This window comes from Tyto alba, unplaced genomic scaffold (assembly GCF_018691265.1).
Source record: "Tyto alba isolate M040663 unplaced genomic scaffold, T.alba_DEE_v4.0 Super-Scaffold_27, whole genome shotgun sequence".
NCBI classification, from domain to species: domain Eukaryota; kingdom Metazoa; phylum Chordata; class Aves; order Strigiformes; family Tytonidae; genus Tyto; species Tyto alba.
In genome coordinates, this window is record NW_024881301.1 from 32,505,476 (window position 1) to 32,527,693 (window position 22,218).

Here is a 22,218-nt window from a genome sequence, read left to right on the forward strand (position 1 = left end):
ATCATTGTTGCTTGTCCTTTGTGGTGCACCTCTTAAAAAGTATGTGTTATTCTTCCCTGTATCTTGCCTTGGATAGTGAAGGACTGCAGTTTCCTCCTTAGACTTGTCTAGCATAAAAATCCCAGCTTTCTTTGCCTTTTGCCCTATGCTCCAACACCCTAATCATCTCAGAAACCTTCTTGTTGACTTGCTCCAGTTTGTTAGTATGTGTCTTGTACCGGGGAGTCAAAACTGGGCACAGTGTTCCAGAGTGCCCAAATGAGTGCCGAGTAGGGCGAGAATAATCACTTCATTTGACCTGATGGGTATACTGTTGCTAATGCAGCCCCGGATACAGTTAAACTTCACTGCTGTAAAAGTGTGCTTCTGACCTATATTCGGTTGAAAGTCCACCAGGACTCCCAGGGATTTTTTCTGCAGGGTTGCTTCCAAGTCATCTGGTGCCCAGCAGCATACATTGTTGCTCTTACTCTGTCCCAGGTGCAGGACTTTGCATTTGGCACTGTTGAACTTCATGAGGCTTCTGGCAGACTGTCTCTCTAGCCATTCAAGGTCGCACTTAATGGCAGCAATGTCCTGTAGCGTATCAGCCCCCCTGCCAATTTGATGTCTTTTGCATACTGAACAAGAAGGCCTGTGGTATAGGTCACTGGTAAAGATGTTAAGCAGTTCTGATGCTTTTATCAGTCCTGAGGAAAGCCTTTCCTAACTGGCTGCTAGGTAGAACAATCTTCAAAATGATGATGCAGACAGTTTTTCATCCACCTTTCATCCACTCATCTAGTCCGTATGTCCATAGTTGGGCTATAAGGATGTGATGAAGGACTATATTGAAATCCTTTCTAAAGGCTTTCAGTGTATATGACATCTGTTGCTTTCCCTTCATCCTCAGAGGATGTCATTTAGTTCCAGAAGACACTAAGGCTGGTCAGCCATGATTTGCCGATGGCAAATTAATGCTGCCTGTTCTCAATCACTGTCTTGTCATTCAGGCATTTGAAAATTACTTCCAGCTGTTTTGTCTTCTTCCTTGCCTACTTTTATGATGGAAGTATTTTTTTGGACTGGTCATTGGGAACCTCATTACCATGAAAATAGACAACAGTCATTAATTAGCTCACTCAGCATCCTCAGATATATCTCATTCTGGTCTGTAAACCTGTACATGTCCAGCTCACTTAAGTAAGGGTCTAACACCACACCTCTCTCTCCCTGTAGCATCTCCTCTAAACACTAGTAGAGCTTGGGGCAGGGCTGGAAAGCAGCCCTTAGTAGGAATGAGTGAAACAAAGGTGGCATTGCATACCTCAGTGTTTTCCATCTCATTTGTCACTAGGTCATTCAGCCTGGGGCCAACATTTTTATTGCCCTTCCTCAATTGTATATTTCTGTTGGCTCTTCACATCCTTTGCCATTTTCAACTTCTGGTTATTCTGCTCATGGAGAATTTAAACATTCTTTTTTTTTTCAGAAATATGCCTCTAGTGAAATAATTGTCCTAATCTGCTGTTATGGCATGAAAACCCCACATCATTGTTTCTGCACGGAGTATGTTGTGCTACTTGTACATAGGTTATTTTTCTTACATTGCTTAAAGATCACGACTGGCTCATCACCAGTATCTTTCCAAGTCTGAGCAGTGAACTTGAGTTATATTTTCTGTTTCCTTTCATGTATGTCTCATTTACCCTTTAGTGTAATTTCATTTTCAAGAAGAACAGTAAGCATTGTGATGATTTATAAAATTGTTTAATCTCTTATTTTAGTTTACGATGTAGGTTATGAGCCATTCATCTTTTTACAATGGTAATGTTTCCAATTCCTATTGGCTTTCCTCTTAGGCTATACTAGTATCTATCAAAACTCCATCCTTGATCTTATATTTTCCTGTTGCACAATCTGAAATACCTTTTACACCATAGTGATTCTTCATTCTTAATTCTCTATATGCCAACCTTCATAGTAGAGCATTTCACATTTATATGATATCTAACACTACCCTGTGTTTTTGCTCTGAATCTGATAACAGACTTTGCCCTCAGAATTTTTAGCATTTGCCTCAAAACGGTATAGGTGGTTTTGTTTGTACTTAAGCATGTGGGCTGGGTCATTTTACATGAAACAGCTAGTCTCCTTTGGGATGGATATATATGGTTATCTGAGTGTCTTGCATTGTATTTTGATATATTTGATATTTTGATGCCCAGTCTGTGATACATGACAGACACAGTATCAGGTATATTGTCATGTGTTTAAGCACTGAGCTTAATCTGATCAGATGGAAGACAACCTCGTGGTTCACAATTAACAAAAACTGCTCCTTTGACTCCTCTGGCTTCTGTTTACTCAAACTGAAGTTTCAACATTGTACCACAGAAAATGTTGGAGACCTCAAGACTTCTTCCAGTTGATAAGTGTAAATCTCTTCAGGCAGATTGCTTCAGTAGTATCCCAAGTTGCTATGCCAACCTTGGTTCACTATCAAAAATGCTATGGTGGCAGGGGTTCTTGGCTTTGTGGCAAGTTCAGGTATATTAGAATCATCAGTGGTCAGGCAAAAAACATTTCAGTAAGAGAAGAAAACTTGCCTTCCTGACATAACTTTTTATAGAGATGAGAGAGGTTTTAGAAAAATTATTTTTAAAAAGTGGTAATGAGAGGACTTCATCTTCAGCCACCACAATTTTGGGTAAATACCACAAAGATACTCCTTAGTTTCCTAGTGCTGTTTTCACTTTTTTTTTTTTTTTTTTTTTTTTTGACTCAAAGAAAGTATAAACAGACAGAAAGCTATTTAAGTTTGTATCTCATGAAATGTTTGCTATGTAAAAGAAATTGATCACTTGGCCTCCTTTTAGAATGTATATAATCCTAAATGGTAAAAATTACCTGACTGGTTAGTCTCTAATATCTATCATAGCGAATCTCCGTAAGAGTGGGAAATTAGGATTCATGAACCTTGCCTGATACATTATTTTATACTCTTTCAGTGTGGTTCTAGGAAATAAAATCCTTTCAGTGGAAATGAAGAATTGTGAATTGAGTTTTAGGAAAGACTAACAAAATACTGCTTCTTGGAATGCTTCAAAATAAATGTAAGTATTTAAGCATCTGTAGGAGAAGAGCCTATCTTCCATTGTACTCTCTGTCATAGAAAAACCATATTCTCTTGAAGACACACCAGCCCTTGATACACACCCTAAGAAGGTGGTTTGTGCCCCAAAAGTCTGTCTAGCTATGCACATCAAACATCATGACTACAGTAAAAGCTCACAAACAGCAGTAAACACTTGTTTCTGTAGCCATTAAAAGCAGTTGTTTTTTGAAGAAGCAGCTTTGTTCACAGATAGTTCCAGTCCACTTATGTGCAGCTGAAAGAGTAATGAAAAATTAAATACTGCACAAAATGTAATTTAAAATCATTACAACTTCAAAATTAGCAAGTAATTTTTCTTCACTTAGCATAGTGGCTCTTTTATACTAAGATCTGGAATTTGTACTTTGAAGTTTTTAAACAGCTGTTGTGCTGGTTGAGAATAAGAGGTTTTCAAAATATACTTTTAAGTGGAGGAAAAAAACTTCAAAATAATTGCTTCTTATGTTCTGGATCTTAAAGTTTTACTGCATAACACAGCATTTTTGATAGTGTTCTGAACAGCTAAATAGAACAGAAAAGAGCATTTCAATCTTTATTTCCAAATGCAAACATTGAAATAAGCCTGTTCTAGTTTGCTGAAAATGAACCTTGGAATTTGAATTTACAGGAAAGTTACTGCTTTTCATGCACACTGCCACCTAACATATGCATGGAAAAAATATTTGTGTTGGAAGATTGTAACTATCCTTTCATAGGACTGAAAAAAGTACGCACTATAGTTTTGTAAAACAAAGCAACTGACATTAAATACCTGCACTCAACCTCTCAACTACAAGTTAAACCCCAGATATTCTAAAGCCTACTATTGGTATACCAAACAACTCTATGGAGAGGGAAGGAAAGAGAATCAGAAGAAATACGAAGCTGCTTTTAGTAGACGGGTATATCTGTATACTCATGCTATCCTTATAACTGATCCATAATTTATGTGTTTCCTGTGAGACTGTCAGAGTCCTGTCTAGACTACATAAGAGAGTATCTTTAATTCCTAAGAAGCTTTTCAGGTGAACTCATGTTTATTATATAACGTGTTAGCTTTTGTTTCTGTACGTGTCTAATTATTCACTGAATTTACTTATTTGGATATCTTTAGATATCTCATATTTATATTTGAACATGCTCGGTAGTTTAATCTGAAGATTAGAATTTGAGTTCTGGATTGATAGCTGTTTCTAAATGTCTGAAAAATCCTGTTTCTGAAAAGCTGACTGGCATAATTCTGCTGTCCTTTAATTTTGTTCTTAATATATAATTTTAAAATACAGAAATTGGTCTACTGTAAAACTGGTCTGGATAAGAGATGGGGTGGAAGGAAGGGGAATAACTTAATTTTTTTGCTCTGAAAGAATTGGAAGGTGTCCTGGTTGGGGCTGGCATAGAGTTCCTGTTGGTTTGGCAGCGGGAGGAGCTGCAGCCCCCTGAGACCCCAGGGGCTCCCCAGGCCCCAGTGCCCTCACCTGTGTGCGGGGGTGGGGGGAGCACAGCTGGAGGGCTGCACCCCGATTGGCCGATAGTCCATGTCATGTGACATTGCACTCACTATATAAAGGCAGGAGAGGGCCGGGAGGGGCTCTCACTTCTGGGAGTGTGGTTGTGGGGCCTTTGTGTTTGGGATTGCTGGCTGGGAGCAGGCGGGTGTTGGTCCGTGGGTGGGTGAGCAACTGCATGACGTTCAGCTGCTGAGTAGGCTCAAGCCACAACAGTCCTTTTTGGCACCCAATGTGGGGCACAAAGGGTTGAGATAATAACAGATTTGATCTGTGTGTGCTATCAAGTTTATTATAATGACGATTGCCCATCTTGTTCTAATGTCATTTGCTTGGCTCCTAAAATCGTGGGTTTTGGTGCTGCACTTGTGTTATACATCACATGACTTACCGTACGTAGTCCCCATGCTGCTGCTTATTACCCGTGGGAATTGGATTAAGATTTTTGCCTTGCTGTATTATGTAACACTAATCTATGGCATGATAAAATCGTCAGTCCTGGGAGTAGTGGGGCATTTGTACTCAGCGTGGTCATCGTCTGCGTACACTGGGGGGCACCTACTGGAATGGGTTAGTAACTACACCCTCCACCTTTTCTCCTCGGAGAGCCCACCCAAAGGGGAGATACCTTTTTCTATCTTCCCCTTCTCCAAGCTACTTTCAAGTATACTTGAGAATGCTGAGAACTCTGAATATCCATGGAATGCTCATATTAACATTGTTGTCTTGTTTCTGGAAGCTGTAGTGTTCCTGAATGTGGTTCAGGTTCTGTTTTGGGTTAAGCAACTGTTTTGAATACCACCCAGAGGTCTACCCCAGGGTTGCAGAGCTATGAGTGGCTGGGAGCGTGGGGTAGCATGGGCAAGTACCTAGGACAGTGGGGACCTCCAATGTTTTGGAACTTCACCCCTGAACAAGTGCAGGATCCTGGGAAATTAGTAAAATATTTAGAAAAGGTGTGCTGTCATCCTGACACCTCAAGAGAGACGCAGATCATTGCAACATGCTGGGGCCTGGCCCATGCCTACCGAACCCTGCTCGTCACTATGCAGCATCCTCAAAAGGAAGACGTCTCTGCATCTGAGAGCAAAACAACTGGCACTGCAGCCACTCCAACTCAGGCGACAGACACTGCAGCCAATCCGACCCCTACGATAAGTACTGCGGGTGAACTGGAGCATCAATCCATGACGGTGTCAGTTGCTCCCATACTGAAGAAGAAATCCACTAAAAAATTCCCTCGCATTGTAAAAGATGATGGTGAACCAGGGCCGTCACAAGAACAGGAGGAGGAGGCAGAGCCAGTGGTAATCACCCGATCCCTATCCCTGAGTGAACTACGAGACATGCGAAAGGATTTCAGCCGCCATCCAGGTGATCACCTCCTTACCTGGCTGCTCCGATGCTGGGATAGCGGGGCCAACAGTGTGGAATTAGAAGGTAGAGAAACCAGGCAACTGGGATCCCTGTCCAGGGACACAGGCATTGACAAGATTATTGGAAGAAAGACACAAACGCTCAGCCTTTGGAGACGACTACTGTCAGGCGTGAGGGACAGATATCCCTTCAAGGAAGATCTTACGTGTCATCCAAGTAAGTGGACTGCCATGGAGAGAGGTATCCAATACCTGAGGGAACTGGCTGTGCGGGAGATGGTTTATTATGATCCAGACGATGCGTGGCTACCCACAGACCCAGATGAAGTCCAATGCAGCCGGCCCATGTGGCGGAAGTTTATACGGAGTGCTCCATCTTCACATTCGAATGCACTAGCAGTATTTGACTGGAGAGACGAAGAGGGACCAACTATGGATGACTTGGCTCGCTGACTCCAGCACTACGAAGAAAGTCTCTCTTCTTCCATCGTTGCAGCTGTGAAGAAACTGTCACAAGAAGTCCGACAACTCAGAGAGGACATGTCCTACTCTCCACCTCCACAGGCTAAGGTCTCGGCTATCAGGAGCAAACGGCTCCCTACTCAAGCGAGACGGTATACACCATGGGGGAACCTCTGGTATTACCTGCGTGACCATGGAGAAGACATGAGGAAATGGGATGGGAAACCCACCTACGTTCTAAGAGAGTGGGTTCGAGAGTTGGAAGGAAGAATGGCTACAAATCAAGGTTCTTCCAGAAGTGCTGCGCCAGTCTCCACTGATCAGTTATCCAAACCACGTAGAAGAGTTGACTTTGCTTCTGATCCTATGAGGAGAACTTCCGAGTCGTATTTACAAGAAGTGAGTAGCCAGGATGAGACCGAGATTCGCACAGGCCACACTAACCCCTTCATCGACAATGGATACTATGAGCAGCATTAGAAGGCCCTGCCTCCAGCCAGGTGGAGGAGAGGGACAATCGTGTTTACTGGACTGTGTGGATTCGATGGCCTGGCACATCGGATCCCCAGGAGTATAAGGCTCTGGTGGACACTGGTGCCCAGTGCACCCTGATGCCATCGAATTTCCAAGGAACAGAGGCTATTTGTATCTCAGGAGTGACAGGGGGGTCTCAACAGCTGACTGTGTTGGAGGCTGAGGTGAGCCTAACTGGAAATGAGTGGCAAAAGCACCCTTTTGTGACTGGCCCGGAAGCTCCCTGTATTATTGGAATAGATTATCTCCGGAGAGGGTATTTTAAGGACCCAAAAGGGTACCAGTGGGCTTTCGGTATAGCTGCCTTGGAGACAGAAGAAATCAAACAGCTGTCCACTCTGCCAGGGCTCTCAGAGGATCCTTCTGCTGTGGGACTGCTGAAGGTTGAAGAGCAACAGGTGCCGATCGCTACCACGACTGTGCACCGACGGCAGTATCACAACAACAGAGACTCAGTAGTTCCCATCCACCAATTCGTCAGCTTGAGAGCCAAGGGGTGATCAGCAAGACTCGCTCACCCTTTAACAGCCCCATATGGCCAGTCTGTAAGTCTAATGGAGAGTGGAGACTGACAGTGGACTGTCAGGGCCTGAATGAAGTCACACCACCGCTAAGTGCTGCTGTGCCAGACATGCTGCAGCTTCATCATGAATTGGAGTCAAAGGCAGCCAAGTGGTACGCCACAATTGATATCACCAATGCCTTTTCCTCCACCCCTCTGGCAGCAGAGTGCAGGCCACAGTTTGCTTTCACCTGGAGGGGTGTCCAATACACCTGGAACAGACTGCCCCAGGGGTGGAAACACAGTCCCACTATTTGCCACAGACTGATCCACACTGCACTGGAACAGGGTGAAGCTCCAGAACACTTACCATACATTGATGACATCATTATATGGGGGAATACAGCAGAAGAAGTTTTTGAGAAGGGAATAAAAATAGTTAAAATTCTTTTGAGAGCTGGCTTCGCCATAAAACGGGGTAAAGTCAAGGGCCCTGCACAGGAGATTCAGTTTTTAGGAATCAAATGGCAAGATGGATGTCATCAAATTCCAATGGATGTGATTAATAAAATAACAGCTATGTCTCCACCAACCAGCAGAAAGGAAGTACAAGCTTTCTTAGGTGTGATAGGCTTCTGGAGAATGCATATTCCAAATTACAGTCAGATCGTCAGCCCTCTTTATCAAGTGACCTGGAAGAAAAATGACTTTTTATGGGGCCCTGAGCAAAAGCAAGCTTTTGAACAAATTAAACAAGAAATCATTCATGCTGTAGCCCTTGGGCCAGTTCGGGCAGGACATGATGTTAGAAATGTGCTCTACACTGCAGCCGGGGAGAATGGCCCTACCTGGAGTCTTTGGCAGAAGGCACCAGGGGAGACCTGGGATCGACCCCTGGGATTCTGGAGTCGAGGGTATAGAGGATCTGAAGCCCGTTATACTCCAACTGAAAAAGAGATACTGGCAGCATATGAAGGGGTCCGAGCTGCTTCAGAAGTGATTGGTACAGAAGCACAGCTCCTCTTGGCACCCCGACTGCCGGTACTGGGCTGGATGTTCAAAGGGAGGGTCCCCTCAACACACCATGCAACTGATGGTACGTGGAGTAAGTGGGTCGCGCTCATCACACAGCGGGCTCGAATAGGAAACGCCAACCACCCAGGAATACTAGAAGTAATCACAAATTGGCCACAAAACAAATACTTTGGAATGTCACCAGAGGAAGAGGTGACCCGAGCTGAAGAGGCACCACCATATAATGAACTACCAGATAATGAGAAGCGATATGTCTTATTTACCCATGGGTCCTGCCGCATTGTAGGGAAACATCGGAAGTGGAAGGCTGCTGTGTGGAGCCCCACATGTCAGGTCGCAGAAGCTGTTGAAGAAGAGGGTGAATCCAGTCAATTTGCAGAGGTGAAAGCCATCCAGCTGGCCTTAAGTATCGCCGAGGCAATATCCAAATAATCCCACAGAGCAAGGCATTTTAAGTGTGTTTTATTTTATAACACTAGGGGAGAAAAACCCCAAAAGGATCCAAAAGGAGCTTCTTTACACACAGACATACCATTAATATAATTAATGGTTGCTATGTAAAAAATCTGTTCTTTTCTGGTATGTGAAGCACTTATTATTATAGAATTTTATCCTACCTTGAACAAAGTCAGTGAGTCAATCCATCAGAACAACACTTTACTTTTCCATTTCTGCTCATGTGCTTCCAAAAAATGTTTGTGCCAGATCTCTTCACTGGATTTCCAAGCTTTGTCTTTTTCAGACTTCTGGTCATCTTTGCAGTTCAGTAATGCATTTTATAAGTATTTCAAAGGTGTCTGTTATATATCTTAAAGATGCTCCAGCTATCCAGTCAACTGATGGTGTTGTTGCTTATGGCCCACGCAGGGCAGTTGTGTATGTCAAAGATCAGAACTGTAGTTCTTAAATCTATGCTGTTTTTCTGACAATATGAATACGATAGCTATTCCAGGATATAGTAGCAAATCACATCCTAGTTTGTAGATTTAGCATCCTGAGTAGTTCCTTATAAGATTAAAAACCTCTTCATCATTCAAAAAATGAAAGACATTGTGCCATTAATCTGAGAATTTAGGCTGATACAGAATCCCAAACCATTCGTGTCACAGAATTTGCACTTTCAGTCTTTTTGATAGTACTCTTTTACTAGTGCTTGAATTGGTTTTTTGTTTGTTTATGTTGTTTTTTAAACACAGTGGTATATATGACAAACTTAAGCTAATTAAAAGCTTAAATGGTTTATTGAGAAACAAAGTTGTCCTACACCATCCTGCCAAATATGTAAAAAGATGCATTTCAGTCAGGCTATCTTTTCCCAGTTTCTTTTTTAAAATCTCATACCAAGAAGAACAGCATGCATCTACATAAACATTTTAGTTTGAATGGAAGTGGGGCTTTGACGTGAATTGTTTGATTGTATCCACTTGCCACATTTTATTTAAATCATGGTCTGGTCTTTGAGTGCACAAGCTGGATTCATCTTGGATGAAGTTAATGGGAAAAGTTTGCTTTGAGAAATAGCATGCTCAATCTCTAAAACCAGATTAGGACTGGTCTGAAGTAAAAGCCCTAAAATGTGTGTAGTATAGATCTCATGTCCTTAGCACTGATTTTTTTCAGTCTAAAAATATGGTACTTTCACACCACACTAATTGTCTTAAGTTTCCATTGTCTACCTAAAAGGTCTAAATTATTTGGGACGTTAAAAAGATGTGGGTTTTTTTTTTGGCATCTGAAAATGGAAACAAAAATCCACTGTCAAAATACTTTATCAAAGTGAGTATTTTGCCTTGAAATCTACTCTAATCGTCTCTAATCTAGTGGTTCCCAACGTTTTCTTTGACAGCAGGGTGGGTTGCATGCTACTGTTTGTGAAACCCGTATCTATATTGTTACTGCCTGAGGACTTTCAAGTCAGGAAATGACTCATCAACTGTCATCTTGTAACCCACATGCAGCTCATTAGCAGTCCTCAAATCTGACCTTAAATAGTTCTTTCCTTTCCCTTTAAAAACCTAGTTAAAGAGCCACGCTCATGATTTGTCCTTTGAAGGAGGCTCATACTTCCTGTCTGCTTTGAACTAAGGAGTTAAGACTTTGGCTACTGTAACATTGTGTATCTTTACATGCAGAAGGGTTATTTTACAATCTCAAACATATATGATTCTCATTTGGTATGTGCATATAATTCTTTGGAAGGTCTATTATACAGTACTTGCTTAACTTGAACTTCCTGTCTTGCCTACTCTGAAGTTTACTGAATGTTAAACACCACCAGCAGCTAATTCATGAGGCAGTTCCTGAAGACTGGAAGGTTAGTAGTCAGTTTGACTAGATAAAGGTATAAAAAGAGATTATTTGTCCACTGTGTCCTTTTTTTCTGGGAGTTTTTTGCTCTTGGAGGTTGTTATTGGAGAGAACAATAGATGCCTGAGACCAAATAAGCACAGGTTTCTAGGACTGCTTTGTCAACCAATACTTAAAAACACAGCAGCAATAACGCATATTTGTTTAAGGCTGAACTGAGTGACACCCAATCAGCTTCAGTTTCTGAGTCTTGTGCCTTAAGCTGAATCCATAATATTATTATTCTGTGCACATCTTAACAGCAAATAACCATTTGGACCCTTACTTTCTGCATTTTCTCATGGTGACAACTAAATTTATTTCATCATTGTGTTTACTAGAAAATAGCAGTGTGCACATATAACCAACAGGAACTTTAATACTGAGACACTTCAACTTGAGTGGAATTTATACTTGTTCCATTGTTTATAAGCTAACAGAAATGCAACTTGATAAAAAACTCATAATAAAATACCTTATTTGTGGCAAGTTATCAATCCAGGTGTGTTGTTGCCTTGAAAAAATTTAAATTTTCAAAATGTGTTGCTATTTTTAAATAAGTAGGCTTATTTAGAATTTAATTTGCAGTGATAAAGACATTCCGTTTCTCTGGGAAATTGGTTTTGATATTAGGCAGTTCATTTAATGTCATTTACAGAGCCTTAAATGAAGTTCGATGGCTGACTGAGAAACTTACGAATACAATTCGTTTTAAAAAAGAAACATAAAACATAATGAAATGTAACAAATTGAATAGGCAGTAGTCCTTAATAACATGAAAATAGCATAATGTTAAACTGAGTTATTTTTTATTAGATGAATTTCAGCACAGCCATATGGATTTATTTCACATGTTAATGCCTTAATTATGACCTGATTGTGTTTTTAAAGTACATATCATTTAATGATGTAATATTTGTAGCTTATTTTTTCCTGTTCTGATTACCTTTCCTTCTGTCAGCAGGTAAAAAGTCTTTGGTAAAGTGAAAGATCATTTATTCATTACTAGCACTCCTTTTCTTCTTTAAAGGATATTTTGTTCTTGTGGAGAAGTAGGCAATAGCTCCTGTTCCCTTCAGCAGAAACTTTGATCTTGAATTTAAAATGCGTACCAGTGCTCATTTAGAAACATGGTAGAGCACAATAACTTAAATTAACCTCTGATGTAAATTAATTTCACTTTGGAACAGTAGCCTTCATACAGAATAACCATGATTTTAGAAGCTAGCTTGCTTGACATAACTGGAAAGGAAAAAGTTTATTTGAAACAGTCTCGATGGAAAACGTTACAGTTTTCAGCAATGCAGACTCACATCCTTCAGTGAGGATCAAATCTGAATGTTAGCACACAAAATTCAAGTTTCAGACATACACAAAAAAATCTGGAATGTGAAGCAGCAAGGGAAATGGTGGAGACAAAAGCAAGATAGAGGATCTAATGAGCCATCTTAATTTGGTACCATATTCCGGATGTCCTGTTTCTTCCAGCTGGTTTGGTTCCTATTCCTTTGTTCTTTCTTCCCCGCTGCCCCCTTCTCATTTCTGTGATTATACCCACAACATGATCCCTGTTCTTCATTCTTTTACTCCTGTTTATTATTGTGCTCTGCTGATCTTCAACTTTGGGCAAGTAGAGTGCTTATCATGAAATAAGTAGAAACATGCTTTTTGTGGTACATTGGCTTATTTGTAAAGGATGCCCAGGTGTGCATTTAGCTTCACAGTAAACGTGAAATAGTTGATCCATCCATAAAAGTAAATTTCATACCTATATGGAAGCTCTTGCAGTTATTTCTGCTCACAGAGAAGGAGTTCCTGTTCATGTTATTAGTTCATCTTCTATTGATCTCTGGGGAATAGGATTCAGTTTTTAAGCCCTTTAAAATACTTTTGTGATAGTTGACTAAAAAATATATAACATACTACTATAGCTGGCCATAATGTGTGCAGTGAAATAGGGTGCCACATACTAAAGGGTATTTTGTATGCTTAACATTAGCATTCATATTCCTGATCCCTTTACTGTAATCTCTTGTTGATTTAAAAATTAAAAGAAAAAATACAGTAATAAAAAGTAAGGCTTACCTGCGTATATAAATAAGAATTTTGGGTCATAAAAATCTCTAAGTCTTTCTTGCTGGCCCTGCATACACCATTTTATCACTAAAAATTCTGTGGGGGTGCAAAATATATTTTGGTTATAAATTAAGGATTTAAATTGGCAATTTTATTTTCAAATACACAAACTAATTTTCTTCTTTTTACTTCACATATGTTCCTCATCATCTTGCACTTTTTTTCCTGCAGCTTAATTTGATCATAAAAATTACTGTGAGTTCACAGCCCGATATCATGCAGCCCCCTGCAACAGTTCTCATAACACTTTGAGAAAGCATTGCTTCAGATACTAAGCAAACTTGTTGCTGAACTTTCTTGTGAGGTTATATTAATTAAGTCAGAATGCCATCATGTAAAAATGTAGAGAGGAGGTCCACAGAATGAAATCTTTTTTACATTTTCAGGTAAAAATCTGTCTGCTTGTAAAGAATGGTTAGAATTTTTATAGTAAATGGAATGTATTTACTGCTTATATGCAGAAAATATTATAAGAATTTAATAATAAAGTTTCTTGATTGTGAAAATGCTTTAAAGCATGTCCTGGTTGGGGCTGGCATAGAGTTCCTGTTGGTTCAGCAGCGGGAGGAGCTGCAGCACCCTGAGACCCCAGGGGCTCCCCAGGGCCCAGTGCCCTCACCTGTGTGCGGGGGTGGGGGGAGCACAGCTGGAGGGCTGGGCCCCGATTGGCCGATATTCCATGTCATGTGACATTGCACTCACTATATAAAGGCAGGAGAGGGCCGGGATGGGCTCTCACTTCTGGGAGTGTGGCTGTGGGGCCTTTGTGTTGGGGATCGCCAGCTGGGAGCAGGCTGGTGTTGGTCGGTGGGTGGTGAGCAGCTGTATGGTATGTTACCTGTTGGCACTGCTGTCAGTGTATTATTCGGTTACTGTTATTAAACTGTTTTTATCTCAACCCGCGAGTCTCCCTTTGCCCCTCCGATTCCCTCCCCATTCCCAAGTGGGGGGAGGGTGGGTGAGCGACCACGTGGCATTTAGCTGCTGAGTAGGCTCAAACCATGACAAAGCATTGCATGTGATATTCATGCCAATAGCAAAAACACAGTTGATCTACTCAAAAGTGCATATTTTATATAATTTCAGAGGTTCTTAAAGGGAAAAGGATAAGGAAAGTACAGGAAAAATAACAAGAAATTGCAGGTATGCAACTCATGCTTTGAGATTCCAGTGGGGGGGTGAGGGAGTCTAAAATAACATTGTACTCATTAAGCAGCTTCCATCCTGTACACTGAAAAAACCTCTAAATTTGTGGGGAAAGCTCATGATCAAAGTTCATCTTTTCTGAACAGAAAAGAGGATCAAATTATGACAGAATGAATAAATTTGTTTTTGCCAATTTGTGTGTATACTGAACTTTGCAAGCCTATTAAAAGTTGGTTTTTTGTTTTTTTTTTTTTTTTTTCTTTTTAGCTTTTTTTTATATATAATTAAATCCTGATACAAATGAAGCACTGTCTGGATATGAAGCATTGACAATTTTTACTGTTAGACTTTGTCAGATTCTTAATGGGTCTATTTTTTGTTATATATTTGATATATTTTAGCCAGTTAGGAGTCATATTTTTAATTTTAACTACTATGACTTAAAATATTTAATATTCCAGTGGAAGACACTTCATAAAAAATGGTCCAAAATTCCAGAGAAAAGAAGGGATTTTTAAAAATAAAGCTTGCATTTGTCTAGAGATGGAGCAGATCAGATGGAATGGAGCTGCCTTGTATCCTACATTTCTGTGATTCTGTGCTGCTGGTTCTGCCTGATTGAAATTAATGTTTTTCCTATCTAGGATTGTATTTGTGCAAATATATTTGAGTAAGGGAATTAAGTCTCCTGTGATTATATTTGATTGATACAATAATAATCCCCCTATTTAACTTCGTTTCAGGAGTTCTTTGGTATTTTCATTTTACTGGACAGAAATAACTAATAAAAATGGAAAGTATGTCTGAAATATAAGTGGACCTAAATAATAGTACCTATGTAGATGGAAAAGCTGCAAGTCTACTGATGTTAGGCTACAGATGTCTACTGTAGACAGAATTGCCATTGCTTTTAAAGTTCTATTTGTATAATCCTGAACACTTGCAAAGACATTCTATTAATTGATCAAGGTTTATCTAAATTAAAACCAACATATCCAAGAATATCAGATTGTCTTCCTGTTTCCATTCAGCTACAATCAAAAGATTTAGTGGTACATCCTTCAAATCTTAATCCTAGCTCATCCATTCGTTTGTCTTCTCTTGTATTCTGACCTCTTTCCATCAAAGAATCTGAAAAAATATTATTTGTTTCAATTTAGGAAAAACACCTTATAGAGATATTTTTTTTAATCAACAAATGGAAGTTAACAGGAAAAGTTCTAAACCATTGCCTGAAATATACTACATTGAGGGGACTCTGTAAATGGTATGGGTTGATTGCTGCTATCTAGGGTATGGAATGAATGCTCTAATACATCCAGACTGTCCAGAGTGTTGTGGTAAGTGAAAAATTCGTTTATTGTACAAAGTATTAAATACTGTTACAATGTTTTTTGCTTTGATTAAACTCAGTACTTTCCTAAATAGATAAAAGTGAAGCAACTTTATAAAATTGTTATGCCATACTCTTTTGGGCTGTGATCCTGTCAAGTCTATCGAGGTAACCAGTACTAGATCAGTTCAGTACTTGGCTAGAAGTTTTGTAAGACCCTGTTGATTTAGATTTTAAATCAGACCCACAATTTCTATGGACTGATTTAAATGTAAATCAAGCAGATTAAGTTCAGACCTCTAGAGAGCAATGGGTTTTTCTGGAATTGGAATAGGAAATCTTTAAGCAGACAAGGATGTTTCAAGTGCTATTTCAAAGTGAGACAAAGAAGATAATTATTTTTGTTCTTAAATTTAAAAAAGGGGGCATAATAATGGACTGCTTTTATTCCAAATTTAAATGCTACATTAGAGATCTGAGTAAAGTAAGAATAGTTAAAACAGTCACTCTGTATAGCTTCACAAAATAAAGTTATATTTGTAAATATCTGTGATATTCTGATGATTTTTATTTTGTTGGTCCTCATATTAAAACAAGTGATACTTTTTAGCGGGGAGTATAGTGATAGGATGAGGGATAATGGTTTTAAACTAAAAGAGTGTGGATTTAGATTAGATATAATGAAGAAATTATTTACTGTGAGGGTGGTGAGGCGCTGGCCCAGGGTGCCCAGAGCAGCTGTGGGTGCCCCCTCCCTGGAAGGGCTCAAGGCCAGGTTGGACGGGGCTGGGAGCCCCCTGGGCTGGGGGAAGGGGGCCCTGCCCGGGGCAGGGGGGGTGGCACTGGATGATCTTTAAGGTCCCTTCCAACCCAAACCATTCTGTGATTCTATGGTTGTGTATTACCCTCCTTAAATGCTAAGGAGTGAATTGGTGTTTTAAAGAGTGGCTTTGCCAGATTGCATTTCACCCAAGAAAAGGTTATTCGTATGATTCCCAAATATTGAGCCTGAAGTCTCAAGGGAACGATGGAAGACAAGACATAGAGAGAGTAATCTGTAGTCAAGCTTCTGACAGATGATTCCCTAGAGACCTAGAAATGGTGAAAGAAAACACTGGATTACATATTGAATGACAGTTTACAGAATAGAATACATTTTGAAAAGAAATAAGAATATGGAAGAAAATAGAGACAACTCTAAAATTGCAGGACATGTGAATGTTTCCATATGTGATTGTTTTTTCCAGTTTGTTGTTTTCATCAGGAGGAATCTAAACTTTTTGGTTCATGTCTTCCAGCAAAAAGTGACAAGTATCTGGAAGGGATACATATAAAATATATTACATTTATTATAATACAGAATATTGTTGCACGTGATTTCAGGGAAAGGTATATTAAAATCAAGTTTAGAAGAACGTGTCTTCTTTAGGATGATTTGTTTTGTACAGACTGCAGTTTTGTTTTGGGCTTTCCCCCAGAATGTCTTACTCCATCCTAAACTAATCTGTATTCCCTTTTTCTACAAAACACAACTTTCATCTTAGCTCTGGTGGCTGCTTAACGTAAGTAGTAAAATTAATAATTTTCTTAGCTGCCATGCTCCTTTACCTCCTGCACTAGACAGAATCACTACATAGCCCTACACCAGCATCAACCCAGCGTCAGTGATTTCCTTTCCCAGAATCCAAAACACCATATCATAAGCAGTAAAACTGAAAGGGTCCTTCTGTTTATTGTTCTACCTCAAGGCACAAGATACAAGCTTCTGTTATTCCTGACATGTATGCTCATAATCTTTAAAACCTCAGAAGACTACATAGACTCTCAAGGAAATATAACTCAGTACTGCACATCCTCACCACTGGAAAAATTTTTCTAAGATATTTATGTAATTGCACTTGAAGTAGTTTGTATCTGTTACTTGTTCTGTCACAGTAAATCTGGAAATTATTCTGTTAACTTTATCTTTGAAATAGCTTTTGTATATCTTAGAAGACCGACCATTTTCTTTTTGTTATATTGTCTTAATTGACCTAAACCACCACAAGTTCAGTCTTTTTGGTCATGTCTGATAGACCTCTGTTCAGCCTGATTACTCTCCACTATCAGTTCCCTACATTTGTTTTCAATGCCTCAAACTTCATCAGTAGTTCTCAGCATGGGAGAATTAGTAGAAAATAAAATATTCTCCCAATATCTTTGTTAGTGGGGGAGATTCTTCTGAATCAAGCACTTATTCGTGGAAACATTTTGATAAACACTTTTCCAAGGAAGTACAGCAGAGTTCAACTTCTTGGGTTATCCAAGTTTCCCCTGCAGCTGAAGGAACCAGGTCCTGTAATCCAGTTAAAACAGTTTCAGGGTCCATTCTAGCATTATTTGGGAGCTTTGGACTCTTTTGCTACTCTTGTTTTATGGTTAATTCATGGAAAGTTCATTCTCATATGCCCTGATGGGGTCAATGCCCTTTAGCTTAAATAGATTTTTTTTTTTTTGTCGCCTATTTTATAATCAGAACAGGTCAAGTACTATCTATCTGCTTTTGTAAGAGTTTGCATTTGGCAAACCTGTATCTCATGTGCCCTATTTTGAGTTTAATATTCTTGCACAGCAAGACTAAACTAGCATGGTATTTCAGATGAGCTCTTACCAGTGCCTTTTACATCATTAGTGCTTTTCTTCTGGTCCTAAGAACCTCTCAAATGATACAACAGTACCATGCTTCACCTTTTCACTGTGACTGACTGTACTCACAGTCCTCTTTAATCAAAAAAATATACAGGCCCTTTGCATTCTTTTATTTCTTCCTGTCTATTTAAATCTTGTCCTTAGTCACAGCTTCTCCCAGTTTTGTTGTCAGCATAGTTCACTGGGACTTCTGATAATCTTGTTAGTGGAAATACTTAGTAAAGACTGTCTAAGAGCAAGATCACGAGTAATCCCTTTCGCAATTTCTCTCCAACTCTTATTTCCCTTTTAAGCATCATTCAATATTCACTTTTAAATTTCATTCTAGTCATAGCTTTCTGTAGTTTATTACATTTCTATGTGTTGCCATATCACGTGCTTTCAAATTAATTATGTGTTTATCTTTATTGGAAGACAACATCAAATTGTATTGCTTTCCTCTTACCTGCATGTGTTTCAGAGTTCATTCATGAAATCTACACAGTATAGAAGTCTGATCAGCTGTTCTGTGGTTTGGATTATTTTTTCCTTTTCTGAAAAAATTATAATACTTTTTTTACCCATCATAGGTTAGCACTAGTCACTGAGTATCGCCGCAGATACACTGCAAACCTCAGATTATCATCTGTGTTACCCTTTCATGGGCCAGTTCTATTTTGGAACATGGAAACAGATGTTACTCAGATGTTCTAATTTAAGTACGTTAAACTTTGAATAGTGTGACTGTTTCTAGTCTCTGGGTCTTGGCAAGGATATGGCAGAATGGAAGAAGTTATGGAGTAGGCCCAAGAATGTGGAGAAATAAAAACACCTATGCACATCCTCTGCAGGTTTCATAAACAAACCCACTCTATTTTTACTTCTCATACATCAAAATAGCTGCATGTTCAGTTACACCTGTTCTGTTTCTTCTATTACATTTAGAATATCTAGATTCATGTAGTGTTCTAGTAGCTCTGGCTCCTCCATGCTGCTGTGCAGTGCTCTGTGAACAATGCATAATTTATTTCACACTGCCATTACACAATCTGTGCACTAAGCGTAACTCTTTCACTTACTGCATCATCTACCAATCTAAATCTCCTGTATTACAACATGCATTAATTTTCTTCCCCATGCTTCAGTATCATGTTCTTTTGTATCATAGTATATCCTCATTTGTTTTTTCCCCCTCTGCTTTTATATTAAAATGGTATTAAATATTGAGCTATTGTCTCACCTTCCACTCCCATTCTCTGGTCTAAATCTCCTTCTGAATTAGTGAGTTGAACATGTTAACCTGATCAGTTACGGTGTGATGTATCTATCTTTAGAGAAAACTTCTTGGCAGAAAACACTGGTGGTAAAACATACCGAAATTTTGTTCTTCAGGTACCAGATATGCCTTAGGCAGAACCCTTTACTGAGAGGTAATGACTTAAAGACATGGAGTTACTGCTGATTAATAATTCCAATTTGTCTTCTGCCTCTGTAAAGCAGTCTTGAATAAACAGAATTGATGAGAACAAACATACTAGAAATCTACTCATATGATTTTATCTTAATTTGAATGTTTTTCTGCTTTTAAAGCTCTGTTTTATGTTAAATAAAGCACATTATTCCAGGATAAGTTAATTAAATATTTTGGTAACAGCTACATGAGATATGATCCAGCATTAAATTTTACTTAACATGGGCAACTGAGTTTCACATCATCAAAATTTCTAAATATAATTTTTCTGCTTTATAATATTTAAAAGATTTTTTAGATTTTTTTTTTTTTTTAATCATCAGATGCAGCTGTGAGATTAATACAGTACAGAATGTCCTATGTTTCTCAGGTCTTCTCTGGAGAGACAATTTGATATTATACCCTGTACTAGCTTTATGAAATAATTTTTTGTCCTCTATTACTATTCTGCAGAGCTTGATTTCTGTGGTATTTTTAGTAGATTAGAGACTGAACGTTCAGTTCTAATTTGGTTTTCTTCAGTTCTTTCTCACAGTGTGGTGATTATTTATATTACTGACACATAGTAACTTGAAAGTTCAAATAGAAATACATTATTCAAGAGAATATTGAAATAGCCCTAAACATCAGAAGATAGTGCAAAATACTGGTTAGCTTACAGGATACAAGAACAAATTAATCGTCGTGTGCATTTCAGTATGCGAGGTGTGAAGTGGTAACTACATAAAATACCCTGTAAAGATAGAACATTTTGCCAAGATGTTTATACTTTGAAAGTGAAGGTAAAGCAATAAGAGTTTTTCATTAGTGAAAAGATTGAAACAAGTTAAGTTTTACCAGTTAAAGAAACTTTCCGTCAGCTGGCTAAATAAGCTACAGGTCCCTACTTTTGATTACATTCTTTTTTTTCATGCCTTCTGCTACATAGCAAACAGATGATGCTTCTGAGGAATAAACATTTTATCCCATTGTAAGAGAAATCTACCTTGCTCTGATTAAATATGATAAAAATTCTGAAAGGTTTACTAGAAGCGTGCCTATAATTTCAATAAAAAGAGTAGAATTATTCCTCTGGTACATAAGATGATTGATTTTCCAGACAGAAAGGTTGGAAAATGCCTTTAGTTACAGGTTTTTGTAAAGCTTTTTCTTTCCCATAAAGCCACCTTGGTCTGCCTATACTAATGTATAAAAAAGGCAAGGGTTTGACATCATCTGCAGAGGACTCCTTCCCTCCTACATTTCGTAAGACCTCTAAAACCCTCTTCGGTCAACAGCAGTGGCAAAAAATGCTAGGCCAGGTAGTAACAACCATGAGGGATCAAGTGAATCCTGCCAGCCAAATGAAGATTTGTTGAAGATCCTGAACAAATGAAGATAAACAAAACCAAACATAGAAAATCCTGCTGAAGGTTTCTGCAGTAGTGACTAAGAAGTCATTATTAAGGTAGGCAAACCCCAGTAACTAGGTAGGCACCGACTCTGCAAAAGGAAAGGTCTTAATTACTCTTGCATACCGAATGCTAATGATGTTAATTAAAGATCTATCCTAAAGAAAGGCTTCCGTTGCCAAACTGAAGTCCGATTCAGGATAGCATAACCAAATAGCTCAAATTCTGCTTTTTTTCTGCCAAGAGCATAATGCTTAGTCTTTTGTGATGAAGTCATTCTGCAGATGACAGTACAGACTTCATCAAATAGCGTAACATGATCCGACAGGAAAAGTGTTTCATCCAGAACACTTGTTCTGCATCATACACTGAATTCTGGTTTGATGTATCAGTTTTGCATTAATTCTTAATAATTATCAGAGCTTAGATTTCAGCTTTGTCTTGTATTACTTATACAAGCAGCTATAGCAGTTTATTTAAAACTTTATTGGACATAAGCCCTATTAAAATGTAATTGATGGACATAAGTGAAAAGTAATGAAGAGAAAAATATAGTGTAAAAGATGATGTATAAAATACATCAAATTTTTTCACCATCAACTAGCAGAATGGTGGGAAAAAACTGATCTTTTTTTTCAAATAGATAAAGATGCATTTTAAACATCTAAAATGCAATTTTAAAAAATTAATATCACTTACATTCCACATTTCTTACTTGTTCTTTTTGTCCATAGTTGTATGCAGCCCAGGATCGTATAAACCTAGTAATGGAATTCACTCCCTTTGGTGCAATAGCAGTTTGGTATATGGAGCTACAAAATGCTAATAGCTGAGGGATTTGCACTCTTGCAATAGTTCTTATGTATTTTAATGTAGTAATATGAATAAATGTTTTTAAAATGTGTTGTTTGTTTTGGTTACGTCAATAGAATACACTTGTTTTTAAGAAATAATGATTTATCAGCATGTTGGTGAAATGCTTTAGGTCATACCACTTAGGGCTACTTAATTTTTAAGGTCTTTAGAGTATCTGATAGGTTAATACCAATAGACACAACTAACTGTTTAAATCACAAGAATACAAAAGTAGAGGTAGTTTGCATACTTAATCCTTTCCTAATAGACCTCAGCTCCTCTTACACCCATCTGTGTTGAGGAGTCTATACTGTAGTTTT

At 38.7% G+C, this 22,218-nt stretch overlaps 1 protein-coding gene across 1 annotated transcript in view; it reads left to right on the forward strand.

Annotated features, from left to right (window-relative positions):
- Nucleotides 1–21,869, forward strand: part of LOC104359535 (zona pellucida binding protein) — a 32,410-nt gene extending 10,541 nt beyond the window's left edge. The window contains 5 exon segments of the mRNA XM_042797873.1: nt 11,239–11,384; nt 13,207–13,278; nt 13,281–13,421; nt 15,342–15,521; nt 21,778–21,869. Coding sequence (XP_042653807.1) covers nt 11,239–11,384; nt 13,207–13,278; nt 13,281–13,421; nt 15,342–15,521; nt 21,778–21,869 — 631 coding nt within the window.
- Nucleotides 21,870–22,218: the final 349 nt, after the last annotated feature.